This window comes from Eptesicus fuscus, chromosome 11, assembly GCF_027574615.1.
Source record: "Eptesicus fuscus isolate TK198812 chromosome 11, DD_ASM_mEF_20220401, whole genome shotgun sequence".
Taxonomy (NCBI): Eukaryota; Metazoa; Chordata; class Mammalia; order Chiroptera; family Vespertilionidae; genus Eptesicus; species Eptesicus fuscus.
This window is the reverse complement of record NC_072483.1, coordinates 51,665,760-51,693,313: the sequence shown is the minus strand read 5'-3', so window position 1 is coordinate 51,693,313 and position 27,554 is coordinate 51,665,760. Positions and strand designations below refer to the sequence as shown.

Genomic DNA, 27,554 nt, shown 5'->3' with positions numbered 1-27,554 from the left:
AAGTGGTTGCATAAAGTTTTTCCAAGACTGCCATGTGAAAAGATATTTTTGAGTTTGCATTGGCTTTCCTCTTGGTTCTCAATATAGTTTGTAAGGCTTTTGTTGCAATATAGACTGTACTATTTAAAATTTTTTAACATTTATTCTTATAAATCATCAGAATTGTAGTCTGATTATAAAGTTGGGATGACATATAGAACTTTGAGAAGTCAATTCTTTTATAAATGTCCCCAAAGACTCTGTATACTAAATAAGCTATAATAGTTTTAGGTTTTCTAATTGGGAAGAATTCCATCCTCTCCCATAATTCCATAAATAGGATTTTGGTTTTTAGAAACATTAGCTTGCTCTTTTGATAAATGTAAAAGTTTACATATGATTAAAATAAATAGGCATCAATACTTTCAATGAAACTCCTACTTTCATAATCAGTTTAAATTTTCTACTTAAACTTTTTCCTAATAATTATAAAAACTTTTTTTTTTTTTTTGGTCTATAGGCTATGTTTCTATATTTTTACAGTATTTTGTATAACTGGGACTAACTTTTCAAAAAATACTTTTTAAATAATCTTAGTGAATACATTTTTAAAATGTGATATTTTGCAGTTACTTAAAAAAAATCTGTTGCTAGCAGTTATTTAAAAAATATGACCTTTTCACTCTTACTTAAAAAGTACAGATATATGATTCCCTTTACTGACATTCTTAAGTATTTATTAATATTTAGGCAACATAAGTTTCTTCAAGAAGCCAAACTTATCTTTACTTAGAAGCTTTGATATTCAAATACATTTTTTTCCTTCTAATGTCGTGTCATAATTATAGAAAAACCATTGCTAAAAACAACAACAATAAAACTTACTGTTGGTGGTCTCTCTGCTTTAGAATATTCTGCTTTCAAATATTCCTTTCTGGAGAATTAACATTTAGCTACATATAAATGAAGTGTTCATTTAAAAGAGTGTATTAAATAACTTATGTGCAGGCACCATGGAGAATAAACAGATGATTATAATATGGTTTTTTACTTTAAGAAGCTGATAATCTTTAAAAAGATTTATTCTGGAGTGTATTGTTCCAGTATTCCTGGCTCTACTAGGTCTATGTAATTAACTGCTTTTTAGAGTTAAGGTGGTAAAGAACAGAGTTAATTTTGGACATAATATGTTTGAAATGCCTGTTAGACAAACATCCAAGTGGCGATATTAAGGAAACAGTTGAGTATGAGTCTGGCAAACAGGAATTATCTGGGCTGGAGATATAAATTTGGGTGTTACTAGTATGTGGATGGTATTAAAACCATGAGACTGGATGTGATTACCACCGATGTTAAATGTGGAGAAAGAAAAGGACTAAGGCCACCCTAGGGTATGCTAACATTCAGCTGTTGGGAATAATGAAGATGAACCAGAAAAAGAAACTGTAAAGAGGTGGTCAGTAAGATAGGAAACCCAGGAGAGGTGGAGTCCTGGATGCTAATTGAAAAGAGTGTTTCAAGGTAGTGGTCATCTGTTACAAAAACTACTGCCAAACAAATTGAGGGTCAATCATTGACCATTGATTTTTAGTAATGTTGAGTTCCTTGGTGACCTTGAAGAATGGGGGCAAAAGCCTGATTAGGGTGGGTTTAAGAAAGTATGGGAGTAGAGAAGTTGGAGACAATTGAACAGGCGGAAACAATTATTTTGAGTAAAAGGGAGTGGAAAAATAGGTAGCTGGAGGCAGAAGCATTTGTGTTTCACCTGTTTTCTTAATGAGAATGCATGGATGAGGAAGATGTTGGAGTTATGAAGAGAAAGTATAAAGTAATTCTCTATCAGAGTATGAAAGTAAATAGATTAGGAAAATGTAGGAATGCCGGGGGACACTAACATCCACTTGAAGTAAATGGTCATGCATTTAAAGCATGTGTCTTTTCTAGTTGTGTTTAGCTGTATGGGTACCAGGCATGGAGTAGGCAGAGAGTTGGCTTTAACCAGGACTAAGATTTTGCCTAATGGATTGGATAAAGTGATAAAGGAGCAGGGAAGTGAAGTTGTATACAAAAAGGGAAGGATATAACACTGTATTATGAAATCTAAGATGATCATGAGGCAAATAAGGACAATGAGAGGGGAATAATGGACAGTCAGAGGTATTGGTAGTATTAAAATAAGGTTCTCAAACTACAGCCTGCAAATCTGGGCCCAAATCTCTCTTATATGGCTCTTGAGCTTAGAATTGGTTTTATATTTTTAAAGTGTTCTAAAAAATAAATAAGAACAAGCTATGCAACAGAAACCACATATGGTCAACAAAATATAAAATGTTTACTGTCTGACCCTTTACAAAATAAGCTGGAAAGTTAAGCGTGTTTTGAGAGTGTGATGATTGAACTTGAGAGAAGTGCAGTTATCCTTAATGACAAGGACTAGATGATGACCATAGATAGGAGTGAATGACTGAAGTAGAGAGGCTGATAAGAATATTGGAGGCCGAAACCGGTTTGGCTCAGTGGATACAGCGTCGGCCTGCGGACTGAAGGGTCCCAGGTTCGATTCCGGTAAAGGGCATGTACCTTGGTTGCGGGCACATTCCCAGTAGGGGGTGTGCAGGAGGCAGCTGATCGATGTTTCTCTCTCATCGATGTTTCTAACTCTCTATCCCTCTCTCTTCCTCTCTGTAAAAAATCAACAAAATATATTTAAAAAAAAAGAATATTGGAGGATGCCATCTGTAGCTAAAATAAATTCTTAACAGACCCTTCTATATTTGTTTCAAAAAGGAAGCCACCTCTACATTCTCTTTACCTGTGTGTATATAGCACTACATCTCTCTTAATGAAATTAACAAAAGAAAAGTCAATTGTATCCTGCCATAGGTAAATTTGAAATCAATAAGTATTGCAGAAAAATTTAATGGCTCTAGCAAATAGATTACAACTTCTTATTTAAGTAGGAGTTTAGAGTTTACTTACTTCGTGGCATATAGGGAAGATTAAAGTATAAATCATTAATCTTTTTTGAGAGCAAATGGAATGGCACTTTATATTTTGCTGTTTTTTTGGGAGGATGTACATTTGATTAAGAAAATCTGGAAAACACCTTATAAAATAGCGAATTTTCTTTTTTGGGTGTTCTTAAGTGTCATATCTATACTGTTATAGTTATCTATTGTTACAAACTTAGTGGCTGAAAACAGCATTCATTTGTTTTGCTCATGAATTTGTAATTTTGGCAAGGTTTGGTAGAAACAGCTCATCCCTGCCTCACATCAGTTAGAGCTATCTAACTGGAGCTGAAGGATCTATTACCAAGATGGCTTAACTCACAAGGCTAACATGTTGGTAACTGGCTGTTGGTTTGTCTCCACCTGGACCTCTCTAATGGGTCACTTGGGCTTGCTGCTAACATGGTGTTTGGGTTCTAAGAGCACACAGCTCAAGAAACAGAAAGTAGTCCTAGAAACTGGTACACCTATATTTTTGTGGTCAAACAGTAACAGCACAGATTCAAGGGAGGGGACATTTACATCCTTCCTCCATTTGATGGGAGGCAAATCAAAGAATTTTGGGTTCTTGAAACTGCCACATGTACCTTAATACAGTTAACCAAAGGCATTTCTATTCGCATCCATTTTCAGTGTTCATCTTAAATGCCACCATTATTATAAACCCTTTCTTCATCCCTTCACTGAGTTTATATCTTCCCCTTCTTGAACTCTCCATGGTACTTTGTTGGTTCTTTTTTTATGGCACTTACCTTGCATATGTGTATTTTGTATTATCTTTGCATGCCACCTCTAAATGCAGCTCTGAGTCCCATTTAGTAGTGCCTTCCTTATAGTGGCTGCTTAATAAATGTGTTGAGCTTAAGAAAATAAAAGGAAACCTATTTTTAATTCATGAATTTTTTTTAAATGTTATGAAATAGTAATTTACCAAATGGGACAACCTTGGTGAACTTTCAGATCAAGTTTGCATTTTAGAAAGAACACTTTTTTTTTTTTTTTTAACATGGAGAATGGATTGGAGAGAGCAAGGCTGAGACATGGAGATCAATTTGGATATCATCTAACATATGTAAGATATAAAGGCCTGCACTAGATAAAGTTGTAGTGAAGGAGTTGAAAAAGGAAGAGATTTAGAGAATTCAGGTTTAAGAGTAGATTGACAGGACTCAATGGCAATCAGATTTTGGAAGTGGGGAGTGGGAGGAGAAGTCATAATATTGCCTAGGTTTTTGGCTTGGGTAACTGGTTAGATGTTAGTGTTTTAAGCAAGATAAGGAACATAAGAATTGGAGTAGTAGGTTGTGTAAAAGATAATGTATTTGCTTTTGGATCTGTTGAATGGGAATTACATTTAAGTGGTGTGGTTTATAGGAAGTTGATTATTTCTAATGGAGCTCAGGAAAAAGGTTGAGGTTGTAGATACAGATTAGGAATCATTGGGAAGTATAGGCAACATACTTATTGAAACCATGGGATTGAGTAAAACTTCCTAGGATGAGAAAATAGAGTAGGAGGATCTATGGCAGAACTCCAGGGAACATTAATGTGTAAGGATAAATGAAAAAAGAAGAGCCCAGGAAAAAGACAGAAGCAATGAGCAGAGTTATAATAGAGAAGGCTTCCACTGTCATAGTCTGCAAAAAGTCAAGTAAGTAGAATACAAGTGAGGCAATAGTAGCTGACAGGTTATATAACAGAGTGAGGGCATCCTATATAATAAAGAGGTAATATGCAAATTGACCCTCATGCTCTCACAAGATGGCTGCCTACGACCAGGCCGGCAGGGGGGTTAGTGAGGGACGACCAAACGACTGAACAAGCAGGCTGTCTGGGGCAACCAGGCCAGCAGGGGTGTTAGTGAGGGACAACCAAACGACTGAACAAGCAGGCTGCGTGAGGCAACCAGGCCAGCAGGGGTGGGGCATTTGGGGGTGACCAAGCCAGCAGGGGGTCAGTTGGGGGTGACCAGGCCGGCAGGGGGGGCAGTTAGGGGCGACCAGGCCAGCAATGGGGGCAGTTAGGGGTGATCAGATCAGCACACAGAGGCAGTGAGGGGCGATCAGGTTGGCGGGGGGAGGCAGTTAGGGGCGACGAGGCAGGCAGGCAGGTGAGCGATTAGGAGCCAGTGGTCCAGGATTGTGAGATGGATGTCTGACTGCTGGTTTAGGCCTGATCCTGGGGTCCCGGATTGGAGAGGGTGCAGGCTGGGCTGAGGGGACCCCCTCGTGCAAGAATTTCATGCACCGGGCCTCTAGTTGTCATAAAAACTGGGATTTGAATCTTGGCTCCATCTCTGAGCTGTGAGATTCTTGGCAAGTTACTTAGCTTCTGAGCTTTGGTTTCTTTTGAAAACTGAGGATAGGAACTATCTCAAAGAATTAACTAGTACATAATATTGTGTAAATATTATATAAGCTAGAGGCCCGGTGCATGAAAATTCATGCACTGGAGGGGGGTGTTTCTCAGCCTGGCCGGCCCCCTCGCACAGTCCAGGAGTCCTCAGGAGTGGGAGGCAACCCAGCAATCGGGAAGATGATGCTCCATCGCACTTCTGCTGCTGCCACTGCCAGCAGCGCAAGCCTCGGCTGGCCCTGATTACCTGAGCCTCGGGCCGGCCCTGGGCGGCTGGGTAGCAGTCATCCAAGGCTTACCTGTGCATTGAGCCGGCCTTGGGCGGCTGGGCAGCTTCCATCAGAGGTTTGCCTGCGCCTCGGTCCAGCCCTGGGTGGCTGGGGGTTTAGGGGACTGGGGGATCCTGGAGGCAGGCGCGCGGAGCGGCCCGGCCCACATGGGGGCAGGCTAGCCTTGCTGTGCGCCTGCCATCCTGGCAGGGCTGAGGGGACTGGGAGCTGACATCTTGTGGCTGTGGGCGCCGCCATCTTTGAGGGTGTGGCAGTCAATTAGCATATTCATGCCTTATTGGGTGTGGGCGCTGCCATCTTTGAGGGTGGGGCAGTCAGTTAGCATATTTCCCACCTTATTGGCTGTGGGCGCTGCCATCTTTGAGGGCGGGGCAGTCAATTAGCATATTCCCTCCTTATTGGCCATGGGCGCCATCATCTTTGTGATGGCATGAGGGTCAATTAGCATATCCCCTCTTTATTAGATGGGATTAGTAAACTCACATTAAGTACTTAATGTGAGTTCCTAGCAGATAATAGGGATCGGTAAAGAGCAGCTACGCTAATGACAATAATGGTGATATGACCAAAACAATGGTACTTTCAGTGGTGGGTGATACTGTGGAAGCTATGAAGGAGCACAAAAATCTGATTGTGTTGTGTTGAGGAGTGAAATGTTGGGGAAGTTTTTCTTTTTTCAAAAAGCTTTTCCTCTATGGGAAGGAAGATTTTGGAGTCATTTCTGTTAATAAAAAGCCATCAACCTATTGAGAAAATAATTTCAGTACAGAAGTGGGGTAGAAGCTGTATTTAACCTTTTGCACTCGGATGTCGAGTGTGACTCTACACGGTTAGCATCGGTAGCAGCTCGAGAAAAAAGCAAGCGAGTGCAAAGGGTTAAAGGATCTTGGTATGATTTGGATTTGAATATGATATAGTGAATGTAGACTTTAGAAAAATTTGAAAGTAAAAGGAAGAGATGTCATATTCATGTTCTTTATTATTTCGGTTATTTAAAGGAATTATATGTATACTAGAGGCCCGGTGCACGAAATTCGTGCATGGGGGAGGGGGGAGTCCTTCAGCCCAGCCTGCACCCTCTCCAATCTGGGACCCCTCGAGGGATGTCCAACTGCCCGTTTAGGCCCAATCCCAGTAGGATCGGCCCTAAATGGGCAGTTGAACATCCCTCTCACAAACCAGAACTGCTGGCTCCCAACTGCTCGCTTGCCTGCCTTCCTGATTGCCCCTAACCGCTTCTGCCTGCCAGCCTGATCACCCCCTAACCACTTCCCTGCCAGCCTGATTGATGCCTAACTGCTCCTTTACCAGCCTGTTTGCCCCTAACTGCCCTCCCCTGCAGGCCTGGTCACCCCTAACTGCCCTCCCCTGCAGGCCTGGTCCCCCCTAACTGCCCTCCCCTGCAGGCCTGGGTCCCCCCCAATTGCTCTTCCCTGCAGGCCCGGTCGCCCCCAACTTCCCTCCTCTGCCGGCCTGGTCACCCCTAACTGCCCTCCTGGGCAGGCTTGATTGCTCCCAACTGCCCTCCCTTGCAGGCCTGGTCCCTCCCAACTGCCCTTCCCTGCTGGCCCGATCACCCACAACTGCCCTCCCTTGCAGGTCTTGTCCCTCCCAACTACTCTCCCCTGCTGGCCATCTTGTGGTGGCCATCTTGTGTCCACATGGGGGCAAGATCTTTGACCACATGGGGGCAGCCATCTTGTGTGTTGGAGTGATGGCAAATCTGCATATTACTCTTTTATTAGATAGGATAGAGGCCTGGTACATGGGTGGGGGCCAGCTGGTTTGCCCTGAAGGGTGTCCTGGATCAGGGTGGGGGTTCCCTTGGGGCGTGGAGCAGCCTGGGCAAGGGGCCTGTGGTGGTTAGCAGGCTGGCCACGCCCCCAGCGACCCAAGCGGAGGCCCTGGTATGTGGGATATATTTACCTTCTACAATTGAAACTTTGTAGCCTGAAGCGGAGCAAACCTCTTGCTTGCTCCGAGGCGGCAGCCATTTCTGTTTGGGACTTATGTATCTTCTGTAATTGAAACTTTGTAGCCTGGAGTGGAGGCCTAGGCCGGCCAGGGCTGCAGAAGCTTGGCTTCCTCCATCGCCGGAGGCAACCCTAGCCTCCTGCTCTCTCCAGCTCTGTGGCTGCCGCCATTTTTGTTGGGATTTATTTATCTCCTGTCATTGAAACTTCGTAGCATTGAGTGGAAGCCTAGGCCGGCAAGGGCAGGTGGAAAGCTTGGCTTCCTCCATTGCTGGGGAAACTCAAGCCTCTCTCCTGCTCTCCGTGGCCGCAGCCATCTTGGTTGGGTTTATTTGCATATTCACTCCTGATTGGCTGGTGGGTGTGGCTTGTGGGTGTAGCAGAGGTATGATCAATTTGCATATTACTCTTTTATTAGATAGGATACATTTATTTATTTGTTTATTTAATCTACCTACCTATCTACCTATTTATTTATTTTTGTCAATCCTCACCTGAGGATATTTTTCCATTGATTTTTAGAGTGGAAGAGAGGGGGAGAGACACACAGAGAGAAATATCGATGTGTCTCACATCGATTGCTTGCCTCTGAACACACCCTGACCAGGGCCTTGGGATCTAGCCTGCAACTGAGGCAGGTGCCCTTGATCAGAATCCAACTCAGGACGCTTCAGTCCAACACTCTACCCACTGGGCCAAACTAGCTAGGGCTATCTATAATAATAAAAGTGTAATATCTAATTAGATCGGACATCCTCCCGGAAGACCTTCTGGAGGTAGCCAGGTCTATGAGGGAAGCCCGGGTCCTGGATGCCAGAGGGAAGCTGGTGCTGGCAGCCAGGGGAAGGAAGGCCTACTCTTGCACGAATTTTGTGCATCAGGCCTCTAGTATGTATATAAATTTAAACAATGAAACCTGAATTTATATAAATTGAAAAATAGAAACTCTCCTGAAGATATACCCTCATACCCCATCTAAATATATCTCAAACATATTTATACAGAGCCAAATTCACCCTAAATTTAAGTTTCCACATGCATGTGAGTCATTCATAGGCTTAAATTTTTTTTCTCATTACTAAAATTTACTAAATTTTGTGGGTTTTTTTTTTTTTAAATATATATTTTATTGATTTTTTACAGAGAGAAAGTGAGAGGGAGAGAGAGTTAGATGAGAGAGAAACATCAATCAGCTGCCTCCTGCACACCCCCTACTGGGGATGTGCCCGCAACCAAGGTACATGCCCTTGACTGGAATCGAACCTGGGACCCTTGAGTCCACAGGCTGACGCTCTATCCACTGAGCCAAACCGGTTAGGGCTGTTTTGTTTTTTTGAGGCCCAGAACTGGTCACAAAAATTCAGAAAGCCTTTGGCCAGTTAAAGAAAATATGAGGATTGTGTTTGTAGATTTGCCAACACTGTTTAAAGAAATTTGAAACCCAGAGTGCATAAAATACTTTTTAGTTCACAGGTGATATCAGCTAGGATGAAAATTCACACCTCCTAAATATTATATAGTGTTCTTCCTACTACAGCTTAATACCAAAACAAATGCAGAATTTTTATCAATATGTAAAGAAGTAGTATTTAAAAATCTGATGAAATTGAGAGGTAATTATTTTATTATAGCACGTTTATCTCAAGAATTATTTAATACAAAGCTAGGGTTATAGATTTAAGTTTTTATATAAATTATGAATTTACACTTTAAATAAGTTCACAAATAAATTTAGGAAAATATTTAATTTGTAAATTAATCTGTATTTTATTTCAGTAATTAATTTAGAAATTGTAGATTGCTTAACTATTGATTTATTGTAATCTCTGGAATCTTTGGATGTATACTACTTCTAATAGTTATTGCTTATTTAATAATTTTCTGTGCTGTGGCTAAGTTCTTTGCATTAGTTTCTTTAATCTTTACAAAAACCATAAGGTAAATATTCTCATTAGGAGGAAGCTGTACTGAGAGATGCTATCAACTTGGAAAAGGCTGCATGCACATCTAATAAATGGGGAGGAGCTAAAATTTAAGTTAAAACAGTGATCCCAGAGTTTATGCTTTAGCAACTATCCTATCATTATTTTAAACCTTTCTTTTGTATCATAATATAGTAGTTTAAAATCTTATGTTGATTTGTTTCATTATAATTTTAAAAATGTGGACATGTCCTCATATTCAGTGAATGTGATTTTTATTGAATCCCTGATTGGTCATTGATAAGGATGTTAAAACATCCTCCAGTCTAGAATTGACCTTATGGAATACCTGTTATAATACTATGCCAGATTGAGGTGGAATGCTTGGTAAATCTTTTTGGGGATGGCTACTTTATATTTAAATGCAGGAAACATTTAATATAACCAATATCACTACTTTTTTGAGTACTAGAAACTATTTGGCGTAGTAATAACACAAGCCATTTGTGAGTGGCTAAAAGTTGAGAAATCTTAGGCATTTTATTTTTTAAAATTGATTTGAGCGGGGGGGGGGGGGGGGGAGGAGAGAGAGAGAAACATCAGTGTGAGAGAGAAACATTGATTGCTTGGTTGCCTCTTGTATGCATCCCAACCGGGATTGAACTTGCAACCTGGCTATGTGCCCTGACCAGGAATTGAGCCCGCCACATTTTGGTGTACGGGATGACATTCTAACCAACTGAGCCATACTGACCAGGGCAAATCTTAGATATTTTAAATCAAGCCTTACCAGAATATTTCATAACACTTTACCAAATGTAGATTTAGATTGTATCACTAGCTATTTTTAACTATTGACATTTTAACTCTTATTGAATTGGGATGACATAGGTTAATAAAATTATATAGGTTTCAGTTGTACAATCCTATAATACATCATCTACATATTGTATTGTGTGTTCACCACCCAAACTTCAGTCTCCTTCCCTCAACATTTATCCCCCTATACCCCCTTTATCTTCCTCACCCCCTTTCCCTCTAGTAATCACTACACTGTCTTTATTACCTGCTTTTTTATTTTTTAAAAATGATGATACTATTTTTCTCCCTTTCCTGACTCTTGTATATCATTTCCCCCCTTTGTCTGCCTAAATTTAAATTTAGAAACTATTATGCTAAGTCTCTTTTATGGAATGTTAGACATGGTGTTCTTTGCTTACCAGTTAGTTATAAACCTCACCTTTTAGTAGCACATGAGTGATGTTAAAAATGTGCTTTGGTTAATTTTTACAGGGTAAATGCACATTCAGAGGAAGCAGCCTTAGGTCTCTCTTCAAGAAGGAAAAAGATAATAGCTACTTTGAATATAACATAATAAATGTTAAACTTTATCTGGAAGAAATGTCATTTTTTAAGTTGTGTTTTTATCTGAAAATTGGCTAAAAATGATTTATAATATTTGATGCCTTGTTTTTGAAAATTAATTTAAATGACCAAATCTTAATATGAGTTTATTGATCTCAGTACCTTTTGTAGCATTTAATGGCTTTCCTAATGTGTAACTACCTTTTAAGGTGTTCCTTGTGAATTCCTTGTAATTATTAAGTGATCAAATAATTTGCAGGAGATATTAGGATATAGTAAATCCAGGTAAAATCTGAAACTTTCTATGTAAATTGCATGGAAAATAGCCAAATATAAAGATAGTTCTATTTATATAATGATGACATGCTTATAATTTATTATTGTAGGGGCTGGATTAGAGACTACATTAAGAATCAATGGAAAATTAGTTGACTCCAATAATTATAGTTAACTGGTCATTTGAAAATAGTTAATTGCGTGAAAACATGTCATCTCAAATAATATGTAATCCAATAAGTGTGAGCTATTAATTTATAGATATTATCTTTTTTAATCTTCATAATAATTTTGTGAGTTAAACATAGACTTAGTGAAGTTAACCCATCTGAGGTAATGTAGCAACAGCCAGGATTCTAACCAAACCTTTGTGACCAGAGGGCCCAGGTTCTTAACTAGTATAGTTAATTGTAGTAAACTGAAATCTGATGCTAGAGCTGTACTCTTGATTGCAATTAACTTTTTGTGAAAATCTTTAACTGTCAAAGTCCAAATCTAAAGTATTTTGCTTGTGGGAGTGTGCATTTTTACCAATAATGCCAATTAAAATTTAACTTCTTTAGTTTCAGCCTAGTTCAAGATTTATAATAACTTAATGTGATATGTAGAATTAAAAATCTATACATTCTTCTTTACTTGAGATGTTACCATCACCATTCAAGTAAGGTATTGGTGGGAATGGGGATAGAATTGAATTTTATGCTATTGAGTTAGGGGGATCATAAAACTTTCTGTAACGGGCCAGATAGTAAGTGTAATAAACTAGAGGCCTGGTGCATGAAATTCATGCACTTGCGGGGGGTCCCTCAGCCTGGCCTGGGCCCTCTCGCAGTCTGGGAGCCCTCGGGGAATGTCCAAATGATAGCTTAGGCCAGTTCCAGTGGGCCTAAGCTGGCAGTCGGACATCCTTAGTGTTGCCACAGAGAAGGGAGAGGCTCCCGCCACCACGGCTGTGCTCGCCAGCCGTGAGCCCGGCTTCTGACTGAGTGGCGCTCCCCCTGTGGGAGCGCACTGACCACCAGGGGGCAGCTCCTGTGTTGAGCGTCTGGCCCCTGGTAGTCAGTGCGCGTCATAGCGACCAGTCGGTCCACCGTTCAGTTGATTTGCATATTAGCCTTTTATTATATAGGACTAAAGGCCCGGTGCATGAAATTTGTGCACGGGGGGGGGGGGTGTCCCTCAGCCCAGCCTGCACCCTCTCCAATCTGGGACCCCTCGAGGGATGTCCGACTGCCCGTTTAGGCCTGATCCCAGTAGGATCAGCCCTAAATGGGCAGTTGGACATCCCTCTCACAATCCAGGACTGCTGGCTCCCAATTGCTTGCCTGCCTGCTTTCCTGATTGCCCCTAACCGCTTTTGCCTGCCAGCCTGATCACCCCCTAACCACTCCCCTGCCAGCCTGATTGATGCCTTACTGCTCCTTTGCCAGCCTGTTTGCCCCTAACTGCCCTCCCCTGCAGGTCTGGGTTCCCCCAAACTGCCCTTCCCTGCAGGCCCAGTTGCCCCCAACTTCCCTCTTCTGCCTGCCTGGTCACCCCTAACTGCCCTCCCCTGCAGGCTTGATCGCCCCCAACTGCCCTCCCTTGCAGGCCTGGTCCCTCCCAACTGCCCTCCCCTGCTGGCAATCTTGTGGCGGCCATCTTGTGTCCACATGGGTGCAGCCATCTTTGACCACATGGGGGCAGCCATCTTGTGTGTTGGAGTAATGGTCAATTTGCATATTACTCTTTTATTAAATAGGATAGGACGGCTTTGAGAGCCATATGGTCTCTGTTACAACTACTCAGCTCTTTTAAAGCAGCCACTGACAGTATGTAAACAAAAGAGCATTATTGTGTTTCAGTAAAACTACAAAAAGAGGCAGCAGCCTGGATATGGCACATTTGCCAACCCGTTACAGAAATCTTTTAATTTCTGCAACTAAATATAAGATTTATTTATGGTGATACATTATTTATGCTGAGTAGGAAGTTTTTTTTTTTTTTTAATATATTTTGTTGATTTTTTACAGAGAGGAAGGGAAAGGGATAGAGAGCTAGAAACATCAATGAGAGAGAAACATCGACCAGCTGCCTCCTGCACACCCCCTACTGGGGATGTGCCCGCAACCAATGTACATGCCCTTAGACCGGAATCGAACCTGGGACCTTTCAGTCCGCAGACTGGCGCTCTATCCACTGAGCCAAACCGGTTTCGGCGGAAGTTTTTTTTTTTTTATTGAATGTATTGGCAAAAAGAAATTTACTAAAAAAATAGCAGTAGTGTAAAGGAGAATAGGCATGGCACCTAATAGTAACGAATACTTTTGCAACATTTCTATGACTACTTAAATTAATTACCTCATAAATTATTTGATAGTACCAGAATATACTTATTCACTAATTTCTTCGAGTTACCATTGTTTTTATCTTGAAAAACTTGCAATTTTCACTAAATTCTGGTAAACTTTCCTTTCTTCATTATAAATTAGGAAGGATCACTCTGTAAAAGACACGACACAGTGGGTGATGATTTTATTTTACTTGGATTTATTTTGAAAAGTGATATTAGTAGATGGATTGAGATCAAGGCTTGTTGTGTAAATATATGCAGTTGACTTATAGGTTCAGAAATGGAGTACTTTGTTATAGTCAGTTTTCAATGTTACATTTTATAGATTTCTTATTACAAGCAGTTTTGGCCCTACAGATGCCTTTTGGTGTCACAAAATTAAATTAAATGTAAATAATACTTGTGGTATTAGCTAATGTGGTATATTGGAAATTAAATGTAATTTATACTTTTTTATTCTTTTTCTCAGAGATTCGTCAGCGAACTGCAGCTCAAAGAAACCTTTCTCCAACACCAGTAAGGTCTAACCAGGGCCCTCCTCCACAAGTTCCAGTATCTCCTGGTCCAACAAAGGACACTTCAGCCCCTGGTGGGCCCCCAGAAAGAACTGTTACTCCAGCCCCATCGTCAAATGTGTTACCAAGACGTCTTGGATCCCCTGCTACTTCTGTGCCTGGAATGGGTAAACAGAGCACTTAATGTTATTTACAGTTTATATTGTTTTCTCTGGTTACCAATAAAACGGGCCATTTTCAGACAGTATGGAAATGGCATTTCATTTGGAAATAGCAGAGCAGTTATCTGATTAAGCAGGAGTTCCATATTCAATTAGCCATAACTCTTTACAGCTGGCACCTTGTGATACTGAAATCTATTTCTTGAGCTCATTTAACTGTTATGGCTTCTTTGTTTAAATGGCGATAAAACTTTGTAGTATTCTGTAGTCAACAGTATAGCATATCTTTTTATATTCACCTTTAGAATGGCTCCAGATTTATTTAAAATGGGGATAGAAGAGAACACTTTTGGAATGTATTTATACTTTTTGCTACACCCTTCACATATATTTTTAAACAGGACAATTAACATATTTCAGGAAGAATATTCCGTTATTGTGGTGTACAATACTACTATTGTTAATATGGACTGGTATTAAAGTATTCTTTTTTTAAGCCAAAGAACCTTAGTATTTTGTGACAGATACTTTAGCATGAAGTCCCATTAAATTAGCATATTTTCTTCACTATTATTTCATTCCTTTGGATTCTCTCTTTTTTTTAAATGTTTTTATTGATTCTGAGAGGAAGGGAGAGGAAGAGAGAGATAGAAACATCTATGTTGAGAGAAAAATCAATAATCGGCTGCCTCCTGCACACCCTCTACTGGGGAATGAGTCTGCAAGCTGGCATGTATTCTGATGGGAATTGAACCCTGACCCCGTTTCATAGGTTGATGCTCAACCAGTGAGCCACACTGATCGGGCAGATTCTCCTTTTTTAGTGTGGAGGATCACTAGGGAAGATCCCATTTTTGGAGTGTAACGTATTATATTACCCTGCAATTTTATTTTGGGGTGTGATTGGGACTTGGAAGTTCATTGCTTTAGCAAGTCACATTATTTTATGTAGATTTCCATGTCAGGTTCTTGACTTTGATTGTAAATTATACTATTTTAGGATATTTAATTCTAATTTAGATTATTTTGGTATTTTTATGACTAATTACTAACATAATTTATAATGATTTTGAGGCTAGTCAGTAGTTGATATCAGGTATTCAGGACACTTATGTAATAAAATCAATAAGCAATCTAAATGTTAATATTACAGTAGATAGTTTTTCCTGCTCTTCCTTCAAAAAAAGCAGCATAACATTTTAGAAAACTAGAAAACTGTTAATTTATAAACATTAAGAAATCTGGCTGTAAATGAAATATATTCAAACATATTTTTCAAAACAGTTATTGAAAAAATACTTTGAAACTTGACATATAATTATGTTCCTTAAGGTAGCCATATATTTTGTGAAATTGAGAAAAATGAAATTGATTGAAAATTATTTATCTTTCAGTTGTTATCTGACTGATTTGAGATACCCATGTTGTGTAAAGTTCTTAGTTGTTTAATGAAATAACTGTTTTGGTGAGAATGCATGTATTATATATAGTTGTATATTTAATTAGTTTTAAAGAAATACAAGTTTAGCAACTTACATAAAGTAAAAACTGTATTGCACATTTCAGAATAGGGTTAGAAGGAATAATGGCCTAAATTTCATGATCATGTCAATATAACACTTTACCAAAGTTTTAAATTAGCTTCTGTGTAAAAGACTGTATTTAAGTTGAACATTGCCAAAAATATGAATGAGTTAAGTGATTTCTTATAGAGAAGATTAATAATTCATTTTTTTCATTATGCCATATTTGTGGAAGAGAATCAATTTAATGTGTATTACCACAGGGCACCCATATGTTTGAAAATTAATAAGCAGCAGGTACTTGATAATTTGCCAAGCTATATAAAAATGACCAGTATTCCTACAATGATTGCACTTGATGTTTGTATTAATTACTGTTATCCTTAATAGTATGAAGATGAATATGCATTATTTTAAAAGTTACTAAGTATGTAAGGATTTTAAGATATTTTTATGAAATCTGTTGTTTTATGTATTCAGATTCCATTATGGACATTTTCATTTTAAACATGTAGAAGTAAAATATTCCAGCAAAAGTTAAGTTGGCTTAAATGCTTTCTAATCTCATTTGGCATGCTTATTCAAGTTGAAAATTTTATAAGAGTTAACACTTAATGTCTGCATTAATGTTTATTTTGTTATGATAATGATTGAATGTTGTTAGTACAAGTAAACAAATAACTTATATGATAAAGCCAGAAAAATTACTTGATTTGTAATACTAATTTTTCTAGAACCTAAATTTTATTTACTAATAGTTATAATTTTGGCATCATTTGCTTATTTTTAAGTTGGTAATAGTTTTTAGGTTTGTGATTATTTACAAAGCAAATCTCTTATTCTTTAAAGTATTAATATAATACTCCTACCGTAAGCCTATCTTGACTGCTTTAAAGTTTTTGTCATAGTCAATTTGTAAAGCTTGCATCCTTGTATTCCAAGGCTTGTTCCAACAAAGCCTCATTTTGTTTCAAAGGCTTCTATGAGGTCTCCCTGTAAATCTCCATTGCTGCTCCTATTATTCTTATGTTCATCCTTCTTTGTTTTACAAAGGCAAACATCACATCTTACTTTATCCTCCCACTTTCTTCTCAGTGCCTTCTTCTGTGTTGTCTTTTTCAGAGTATTTCCTGTAGACAATTTTCTTTCACTTTTGAGAGATTGTGGAGTAACAATTCATAATGTTTGTGTAACTCTTTATTCTTGTTATTGTTTTTATATGATATAAATAAACTAGAGGCCCGGTGCATGAAAATTCATGCACTGGAGGGGGCATCCCTCAGCCTGGCCTGACCCTTCTCACAGTCTGGGAGCCCTCAGGGGCGGGAGGTGACCCGGCGATCAGGGGAAGGCGACGCCCCATCACACTTCTGCTGCTGCCACTGCCGGCAGCACAAGCCTCGGCTGGCCCTGGTTACCTGAGCCTCGCGTGGCCTTGGGCAGCTGGGCAGCCAACATCTGAGGCTTGCCTGCACCTCAGGCGTCGGCTGGGCAGCAGCCATCCAAGGCTTGCCTGTGCCTTGGGCCGGCCCTGGGTGGCTGAGGGGCCTGAGGGGACTGGGGACTCCAGAGGCAGGCATGCGGAGTGGCTGGACCCACCTGGGGGCGGGCCCAGCCATGCCGTGCTCCTGCCGCCCCGGTGGGGCTGAGGAGACTGGGCGCCACCATCTTGTGGCTGTGGGTGCCTCCATCTTTGAGGGCAGGGCAACAATTAGCATATTCCATCCTTATTGGCTGTGGGCGCCGCCATCTTTGAGAGCGGGGCAGTCAGCATATTCCCTCCTTATTGGCTGTGGGCACCACCACCTTTGTGATGGTGTGAGGGTCAATTAGCATATTCCCTCTTTATTAGATAGGATCATTAACTAAATTCTAGGTTATTCTTCCACTCCCTACTCTCCATTCCTCTCTTCTGGTATTACCTAATTTATTACACGAACACAGTATATTTCTCCATTTATTTAGATCTTTAGTTTCTCTCAGTAATGTTTTATAATGATCAGTATATAGGTTTTGCACATAATTTTGTTAAATGTACTAGTACATCTATTTTATATTTTTGATCAAATTATAAATTGTATTTTTAAAAACTATGTTCAGTTGTTCATTTTTAATATATATAAAAATACAATTGAGTTTTGTATATTAATTTTATATTCTACTAGAAGTCCAGGGCGCGAAATCACTCAGCCCTGCCCACCTGCACGGCCTCTCTGTACTCGCAGCCCCACCCACCCACCCACGCCTCGCCACGCACACAGCCCCGCCCACCCATGCCGGTCTTTGGTCGTTACGGTATTAGGGCCACTGTGTTTTTCTAATATAGATAATCTTGCTAAATTCATTCCAATAGTTTTTTTTTTATAGATTTCATAGTATTTTCTACATAATTGTGAATACAATTCTACTTCATCCTTTCTACTTGATTTCTTTTATTTCTTTTTCTTGTCTTATTAACACTTGCTAGAACCTTTATTAGTACAATGCTGAATAGAAGTGATGAGAACAGACATCCTTGCCTTATTGCTGATCTTAGGAGGAAAGCATGATATTAGCTATCATTTATTTTTTGTAAATAGTGTTTATCAGGTTGAGGAGTACCTCTCTATTCCTAGTTAGCTGAAGGTTTTTATTAGTAATAGATTATGAATTTTGTCAAATGCTTTTTCTGCATCAATTGAGATGCTTATATGGGATTTTATTTTATTTTTAAAAAAATATCCGTTCATTTAGTGAAATACATTAATTTTTAAATGTTAAATGACCTTGCTTTCTTGGGATAAATCTCATTTGGTCATGATGTTTTATTTTATACACACACATACACACACACACACACACACATATTGTTGAGTACAGTTTGCTAAAATTTTGTTAAAAATATTTACATTAGAAATATCAGTTAATAGTATTTTTTTTCTTATGTCAGTGTAATGCTGTCCTTATATGAGTAGTATTTCCTTCAGTTTATGGACAAGTTTGTATATAATTGATATCATTTCTTTCTTAAATGTTTTTTAGAATTTATAGGTTGAAACATCTTGGCCTGGTGTTTTATTTGTAGGAGTTTGGTTTTTTTTTAATTAAAAAAAATTTTTTTAATGACTTTTTTGTTGTTAATTCTCACCTGAGGATATTTTTTCCATTGATTTTTAAAAAAATATATATTTTATTGATTTCTTACAGAGAGGAAGGGAGAGGGGTAGAGAGTTAGAAACATCGATGAGAGAGAAACATCGATCAGCTGCCTCCTGCATACCCCCTACTGGGGATGTGCCCACAACCAAGGTACATGCCCTTGACCGGAATCGAACCTGGGACCTTTCAGTCCGCAGCCCGACGCTCTATCCACTGAGCCAAACCGGTTTCGGCTTTTATAATTAAAATTTTAATTTTTTTAAAAGAAAAATGACAGACTGATATCCTTTATGAACATAGATGTAAAAATTCTTTTCTTTAAAAAATATATTTTTATTGATTTCAAAAATATATATTTTTATTGATTTCAGAGAGGAAAGGAGAGGGAAAGAGAGATAGAAACATCAATGATGAGAGAGAATCATTGATCAGCTGCCTCCTGCACATTCCTCACTGGGGATCGAGCCCAAAACCCAAGCATGTGCCCTTGGCTGGAATTGAACCTGGGACCCTTCAGTCCGCAGGCCAACGCTTTATCCACTGAGCCAAACCAGCTAGCGCAGATGTAAAAATTCTTTTTCTTTTTTTTTTTTAAATATTTTATTGATTTTTTTACAGAGAGGAAGGGAGAGGGATAGAGAGTTAGAAACATTGATGAGAGAGAAACATCGACCAGCTGCCTCCTGCACACCTCCTACTGGGGATATGCCCACAACCAAGGTACACGCCCTTGACCGGAATCGAACCTGGGACCTCTCAGTCCACAGGCCGACCCTCTATCCACTGAGCCAAACCAGTCAGGGCAATGTAAAAATTCTTAACAAAATTTTAGCAAATTGAATCGTTATCTATTTCTTGTTGAGCAAGTTGTGGTAATTTTGTAGTTTTTCAGTCATTCTGTCTGTCATTTAACTTATAAAATTATTTGGCATAAACTTATTCATAATATACTCTTATTATATTTTTTAATAACTGTACAATTTGGATTTATGTCATTTCTCTCATTCCTGATATTGGTATTATGTATTTTCCTTCTTTCTTTTTCTGGTAAGTCTGGCTAGAAGTTTACCAGTTTTATTGATCTTCTCAAAGAACTAGCTTTTCTATATTATTTTTGTATTTTCCAATTTATTTGTTTTCTCTCTGATCTTTGTTATTTCTTTTATTCTGTTCACATTGGATTTTATTTGCTTTTTGCTTTTAGTTTCTTAAGGTGGAAGCTGAATTCATGGATTTTAGACCTATCTTATCTTCTTTTGTAGGTGTTTGGTGTTATAGGTATTTAGTGTTATAACATTTTTCTCTTAGTTGCATATCATAATTTGATGTTTTAAAGTTTTTTATTTATTTAAAAATACTTTCTAATTTCCCTTTGAACCCTGAATTATTTCGTCTCCAAATACTTGGAGATTTTTCTGTGGCTTATTTTTATTTTATTTTTATTTTTTAAATATATTTTATTGATTTTTTTTTTTACAGAGAGGAAGAGAGAGGGATAGAGAGTTAGAAACATCGATGAGAGAGAAACATCGATCAGCTGCCTCCTGTACACCCCCTACTGGGGATGAGCCCGCAACCAAGGTACATGCCCTTGACCGGAATCGAACCTGGGACCCTTGAGTCCGCAGGCCGACGCTCTATCCACTGAGCCAAACCGGTTTTGGCTTGTGGCTTATTTTTAATTTGGATCTGTTATGGCCAGAAAACATACTTTGTATTATTTGAATCTTCTTAAATGTATTGGGATTTGTCCTATGTCTTTGAATATCATCTGTTTTGGTAAATTTTTTTTTTTCCACTTGAAAAGAATATATAGTCATATGCCACATACGATGTTTTGGTGAGTGATGGACCTCATACACATATGATGGTGGTCCCATAAGATTTTAATGGAGATGAATTTCCTGTAAGAAATGGAAGGATATGTGGTTCAGGAGGAATTTTTTCTTTGACAGGAACAATATCTGTTGGGCTTAGCAATAAATTCCCTCTCACTCTCAGAACCTCAATTTTGAGTGCATAGATTATATCCCAACCACTCAGCCATTCACCTGTATCAGCATAGAGGAGCTGTTTCCCCCAGCACTCTATATTCAGAGGGCACCACAGCCCTCCCAGATCTAGCTGATAGTGTTCAGAGAACATTGCTGTAAATTCTTTGTTGAAGAACTACGATCCTGTAAAAGGACAGGTCCACAGGTGCTACCTTAAAAAGTATTAAGTGCTGCTGCCACTTTATTAAAAGCTTTCTGAAGTAGTGTGGAGCCAGCCTGTCCCTGAACTTTGCATATATTTTCAGTTCAATGCCAGAGAGAGCCCTTTGTGCCAGACAGGGTCAATGGATCCAAAAGCGTATTTCCAAAGTAAAGGTATTTCTTCAATTCTGCACCCTCTCCATGTTAAACTCTATTTTTTCATGAATACTACAAAGTTTCTTAATCTGACGACTACCACAACATGTAGCCAAAAACCACATTGCCATGACAATTCTTTATGTTCATTTATGTCAGTGGTTCTCAACCTTTCTAATGCCGCGACCCTTTAATACAGTTCCTCATGTTGTGGTGACCCCCAACCATAAAATTATTTTCGTTGCTACTTCATAACTGTAATTTTGCTACTGTTATGAATTGTAATGTAAATATCTGTGTTTTCCATTGGTCTTAGGCGACCCTGCTAGCAGTTCTCAACCTGTGGGTCGTGACCCACAGGTTGAGAACTGCTAGCAGGGTCGCCTAAGACCATCGGAAAACACAGATATTTACATTACGATTCATAACAGTAGCAAAATTACAGTTATGAAGTAGCAACGAAAATAATTTTATGGTTGGGGGTCCCCACAACATGAGGAACTGTATTAAAGGGTCGCGGCATTAGAAAGGTTGAGAACCACTGATTTATGTCTTCATCCGATTTCTTATTTTTACTGAATCTCAGGCTACCTTTCACTCCCTCCTAAGTCACTACTATGCTGATCTATGCCTTATCCAGCCAGTTTCTCTTCCATGTTTCTAATTAGTTCAGCCCACATCCCTGTTCATGGAGAAACATTGACAGCTTCAGTGGTCTATTTCTGACGCTGTTGGAAGAAAACAGGGGGAGGGCTTGTGGAACATTGTTTATAAAGCCTACAGTAGTGTGTAGCAATGTTCTAGGCCTTCACATTCACTTACCATTCACTCACTGACTCAGCCAGAGCAACTTCCAGTCCTGCAAGCTCCATTCATGGTAAGTGCCCTATACAAGTGTACCATTTTTAATCTTTCTGTGTTTGGATACACAAGTACCATCCTATATAATAAAACCCTAATATGCAAATCGACCGAATGCACTGTGTTGAGCATCTCCCCCCCCCCCCCCACCAAAAGAGGGAGGCGATTGGGGGGTGGGGCCGGCCAGCAGGCGGTGCCAGGCCGCCAGCCAAAGCGGGTACCAGTGGGTGCCCCCAATTGCCCCACCCGCCAGTTGCCCCACAGATGGCCCTGATCGCTGGCCAGGCCTAGGGACCCTACCCTATATATTGGAAACAGTCTCTTAGATTTAAAAATTAAAACCTGGCAAGGCTACTCTAACTGAAAAAACAGGATGATGCAGCGATGACATGCATGGACTCTGGCTTGTACATTTTGTGGTCAGCCCTGATTCTGACACTTATAACTGTCTGACAAAGCCAATTAACTTTTCTCTGCTTCAGTTTTTACACCCTTAAGATGGGGAAAATGGTACTACTGCCTCAGAAGGATCATGTTATGTACTACTTTTCATAATCAGGGCAAAAAATGTAGCTGCCCATACAACAGCAAGATGCCTTTCACCTGGATGAAAAGTATGGTCACTGGTGCATGCAGCATCCCGGATTGTGAGAGGGATGTCTGACTGCTGGTTTAGGCCCAACATCCCCTGAGAGGTCCCGGATTGTGAGAGGATGCAGGCTGGGCTGAGGGACCTCCCTCCCCCGCCCCCCATGCATGAATTTTGTCCACTGGGCCTCTAGTTGTGTTATGATTACTTACGGTGTCCAGTATAGTAATGTGCTGTACAGGTTTGTAGCCTGGGATCAATAGGCAGTATTATACTATACTAGTAGCCCTGCTCATGAATCCGTGCACCAGTAGGTTGCTGCCGCCCTTCTGTAGCTCCCCCCCGCCCCCTCCCTCTTTTACCCCCCCTCATAGCTTGCTGCCCTGCCCCCTCCTGTAGCTCTCGGCCAACCGCTTGTAGTTCGCTGCCCCACCCTCCTGCAGATCCCTGATCTGGTCATTATGCAGTTGGTCGTTACGCCTCAGGGCGTAAACAGATAATTAGCATATCCCTCTCTTATTATATAGGATGGCTTAGGTGTATAGTAGGTTATATACTGTCTAGGTTTGTATAAGTGTGAATTTGATATTTGCACAATGATGAAATTGCCTAATGCTGCATTTTTCAGAACATATCTCCGTCATTAAGCAATGCAATACTGTATGCTGTTCCTGTTGGGTAGAGTGGCTATAAATGTCAACTAGATCAAGTTGGTAGTAGATAATGTTGTTCTTTATCAACACTATATTATTTGCTGTCCTGCCAGCTATTGAGAGAAGGCTGTTGAAATCTCCAACTATAATTGTGTATTTGTTTATTTCTTTTTATAGTTCTATAATTTTTGCTTTATGTGTTTTAAAGCTCTATTATGATGCACATATATATTTAGGATTGCTATGCCCACTTGATGAATTGACTTTTTTGTGATTATGAAATTACTTTTTTTTTATTCCTGAGAATATTCTTTGTTCTAAAATCTACTGTGCTTGATATTAATACAACTACTGTAGATTTCTTTTTATTGGTGTTAATATATGTGTGTGTGTATATATATGTTTTTCTACCATTTACTTTTAACTTATTTGGTCTTTATATTTAAAATGTCTTTTTTTTTTTTGTAAGTAGCTTGTGTTGGTCCTTGCTTTCTTGTTCATTCTGTCAGTCTTTGCCTCATAATGAGGATGTTCAGGCCACATACATTTAATATAATAATTGGTATGTATAGGTTTGAGTTAAATGTTCTGTTGTGCTATTTTTTCCTATTTGCCTTATCTGTTCTGCTACCTTTCTTCTTATATTCTGCCTTCTTTTGGATTATTAGTATTTTTAAAAATTAATTTAATTTAATTTTATTGATTTCAGAGAGAAAGGGAGAGGGAGAGAGAGATAGAAACATCAATGATGAGAAAGAATCATTGATCAGCTGCTTTCTGCACACCCCCTACTGGGGACTGAGCCCTCTACCCAGGCATGTGCCCTGACTGGGAATTGAACCCTGACCTCCTGGTTCATAGGTCTACATTCAACCACTGAGCCACACTAGCTGAGCTGGATTATTTTTTTTATGATTCCATTTTATACATTTTGTTGCCTTATTAGCTATATTGCTTTTGTGTGTAATTTTAGTACTAGAATTCCATATTAGTGAAAAAAGTCTTTTAAAAAAGAAGGCAAAGATGAAGACTTTTTCAGACATACAAACTGAATGGTATAAAGGAAAAAAATATTTTTTTAAAAATATGTTTTTATTGATCTCAGAGAGAGGAAGCTAGAGGGAGAGAGAGAAATATCGATGAGATGTTTTGGGGTTTACAGTATATATCTTTGATATATCACAACTTACACATGGTAGGGTACCAGTTCATATATAGTTTAAGACTCTAACAACAGTATACTTACATTTTTCCTTTCTTAGCCTTTGTGCTGCTGTTGTCATACATTTCATTTCTACATATGGTATAAACCGCACAACAAATTTTTTTTTCCTGCCCAGCCGGCATGGCTCAGTGGTTGAGCATCGACCAGGAGGTCACTGTTCCATTCTTGGTAGGGGGGGCTTGCAGGAGGCAGCTGATTAATGTTCCTCTCTCATAGATGTTTCTATCTCTCTCCCCCTCTAGCTTCCTCTCTCTGAGATCAATAAAAACATATTTTTAAAAAATTAATTTTTCCTTTATACCACCAATTATCTTTTAAAAGATTTAAAAGTGGAAGTTTTATATTTCTGCCCACATGGTAAGCATTTCTGGTACTCCTCTTTTCATCTGGTGTCATTTTCCTTCTGCTTGAAGGACTTCTTTTAACATTTCTTGTAATGAAATTCTTCTAGTGATGAATTTTTTCAGTTTGTATGTCTGAAAAAGTCTTCATCTTTGCCTTAATTTTTAAAAGACTTTTTTCACTAATATGGAATTCTAATTTAATAGTTTTCCCTCAGAATTTCTAACATATTGTTTCATTGTCTTCTGGCTTATTTTTCTGATAAGAAATGTGCTGTCATTCCTATCTCTGTTTTCTATAAATAATGTATCTTTTTCTGACTGCTTTTAAGATGTTCTTTTTATCACTACTTTTAAACAATTTGAATATGTTGTGTCTTATTGCAAAATTATGCTTCTTGTGCTTAAGGTTTGTTGATATTTGATCTATGGGTTTATAGTTTTCATCAAAGTTGGAAAATTTTGGTGCATTATTTATTCAAATATTACTTTCTTTTCCCTTTTTCTCTTCTTCTGGACTCCAATTATATGTATGTTAGAGTAGACTGCTTGAGGTTCTATAGCTCACTGATGATTTTTTCATTTAAAAATATTTTTAGTCTTTGTGTTTTGTTTTGTATGGTTTCAATTGCTATCCTACCTAATAATAGACAAATATGCAAATTGACCACACCTTCGCTATGACCAAGCCACGCCCACCAGCCAAGCCACGCCCACCAGCCAATCAGGACGACTATGTAAATTACCCCAACAAAGATGGCGCTAATTTGCATATCAAGACAGCATAGAAAGAAGCCAAGAGCTGCAGAAGGGAGCAAAGCTGTGGAGAAGCAAGCAAGCGGGGGGGAGGAGAAGGGAGGAGCGGAGGTGGGGCCGGGGGAGAAGGGAGGAGAGCAGGCAGGCTGGAGGAGAAGGCGGAGCGGGGGAGAAGGGAGAAAAGCAGGCAGGCTGGGGGAGAAGGGAGGAGCGGAGGTGTGGGCCCCAGGGGAGAAGGGAAAAGCAGGCTGGCTGGCGGAGAAGGCGGGGCGGGGGACAAGGGAGGAGAGCAGGCACGGCGGGGTAGAGTGCAGCAGGAAACCCTATTGCAGGATTTTTCCTGCAACAGGAATGCTAGTATCTTTATAATTACTAATATTTTTTTTCTGTAATATGCAAACTGTTATTCATATCATCTCTGGATTTTTATCCTAGACATAGTTTTCATCTGCAGAAGTTCAGTTTGGGTCTTTTAAAGTTTTTCTGTGCCTTTACTTAACATTGAATGTCTCCTCTAGATTCTGAAGCATATGGAATGTAGTCATAAGTGTCTTAACATATTTGTCTACTAATCCTATTACCACTGTCATTTCAAGGTCATTTTTGATTGATTTTTCTCATGATGGGTTGCATTTTTCTGCTTATTTGGATATGGGATATTTTTATATTCCTATACAAAACTCCTCTGAATACTTGATCAGTGACCTGTGCGTTATGAAGTTTTCCACTCTGACTGATGGAAACATGCAATATTTTTGGCCCCGTGTGAGCTACTGTTACCTTTAAATACTTTGGAGCAGTTTTTTCTGTCCTCAGGTAGTTTCCTCATATGCATGTGTCAATCAGTACTCTGTTGAATAGTCTGTAAATCTTTGCTCTCTGCATTCTCTTCTACTCTTTCCTGTGAACTCAAGCTGCTTTGCCTTCCCCAAAGTTCCTGCTTTGACTCCTCATCTCAGGGAGACGGGTTCACTTCACCTGAGATTACCCTCCCTGAGCTGTTGCCTGGAAATTCTTTCTAGACAACAAGCTGGGGCAATTGTAGGGCTCATCTTATTTGCTTTTTGTCTGTCAGAAATCTTTATCCTACATTGCCTATTATCCATTGTCTTTAAAACTGTTGCATCATATATTTTGCATAATATTTTAGTTGGGAAGGTAAATATGACCCCTGTGACTACAATGGTCCAAAGTGGAATTCTGTAATTTATTATTACATAAGCTTTTAAGAATCTGGACATTTTAAAAATTAGTTTGTACAGAACCTAACATCATTTCATGTCTTAATAGATTATATATGTTGAATGCAATGCTTTACAGAGATTTATAATATTCAATGTTATTTTTGTTTTATTAAAATCATTTAAATTCTAAAAAGCATAGGTAGTTCTTGGTAAACTGAATTAAAATTTATATGTATTTTATACGTATAATTTTTTTGTGTTTATTTATTTACCAGGTCTTCATCCTCCAGGTCCACCTTTAGCTAGACCCATTCTCCCCCGAGAACGAAGTGCTTTGGATAGAGTTGTTGAATATTTAGTTGGTGATGGTCCACAAAACAGGTAATGTTTACTAGGGTGGTAAAAAAATGAAAATGAAGAAAACGTTTATTGATCATGGTGTGTATGTTGTGTGTGCATGCACTAGATTTCTGTAGTTTTGTAGCTCCTTTTTCCTTATTTTAAAACATAATGGAATATTTCATAGCCCTGCAAAAGAGTATGTATTCAGTTTTTTCTTTTTTTTCAGTAGGAGTTTGGATAAAGTATGGAAGTAAAATACTGAAATATATATATACATTGCAGCCCTACTATATTATAATACTACTCTACAGTTATTTTTAGAGAAATTGATTCTTTTCACTAAAACTTTTAAAATTGAAGAGCATACAAATAGTGAAAACTTGATAGGTTATAAGAAATGGAATTTTATAGA

The 27,554-nt window shown here is 39.0% G+C and overlaps 1 protein-coding gene across 4 annotated transcripts in view; it reads left to right on the top strand.

The window, feature by feature from the left end:
* The window catches only part of LNPK (lunapark, ER junction formation factor), a 77,441-nt gene that overhangs the window by 37,719 nt on the left and 12,168 nt on the right, over positions 1 to 27,554 (top strand). For all 4 annotated transcript variants that reach the window (XM_008138533.3, XM_054723462.1, XM_028140922.2 and 1 more), the window contains 2 exons: positions 13,973 to 14,185; positions 27,076 to 27,181. In XM_008138533.3, the coding sequence (XP_008136755.1) occupies positions 13,973 to 14,185; positions 27,076 to 27,181 (319 nt within the window). The remainder of the gene's footprint in view (positions 1 to 13,972; positions 14,186 to 27,075; positions 27,182 to 27,554) is intronic.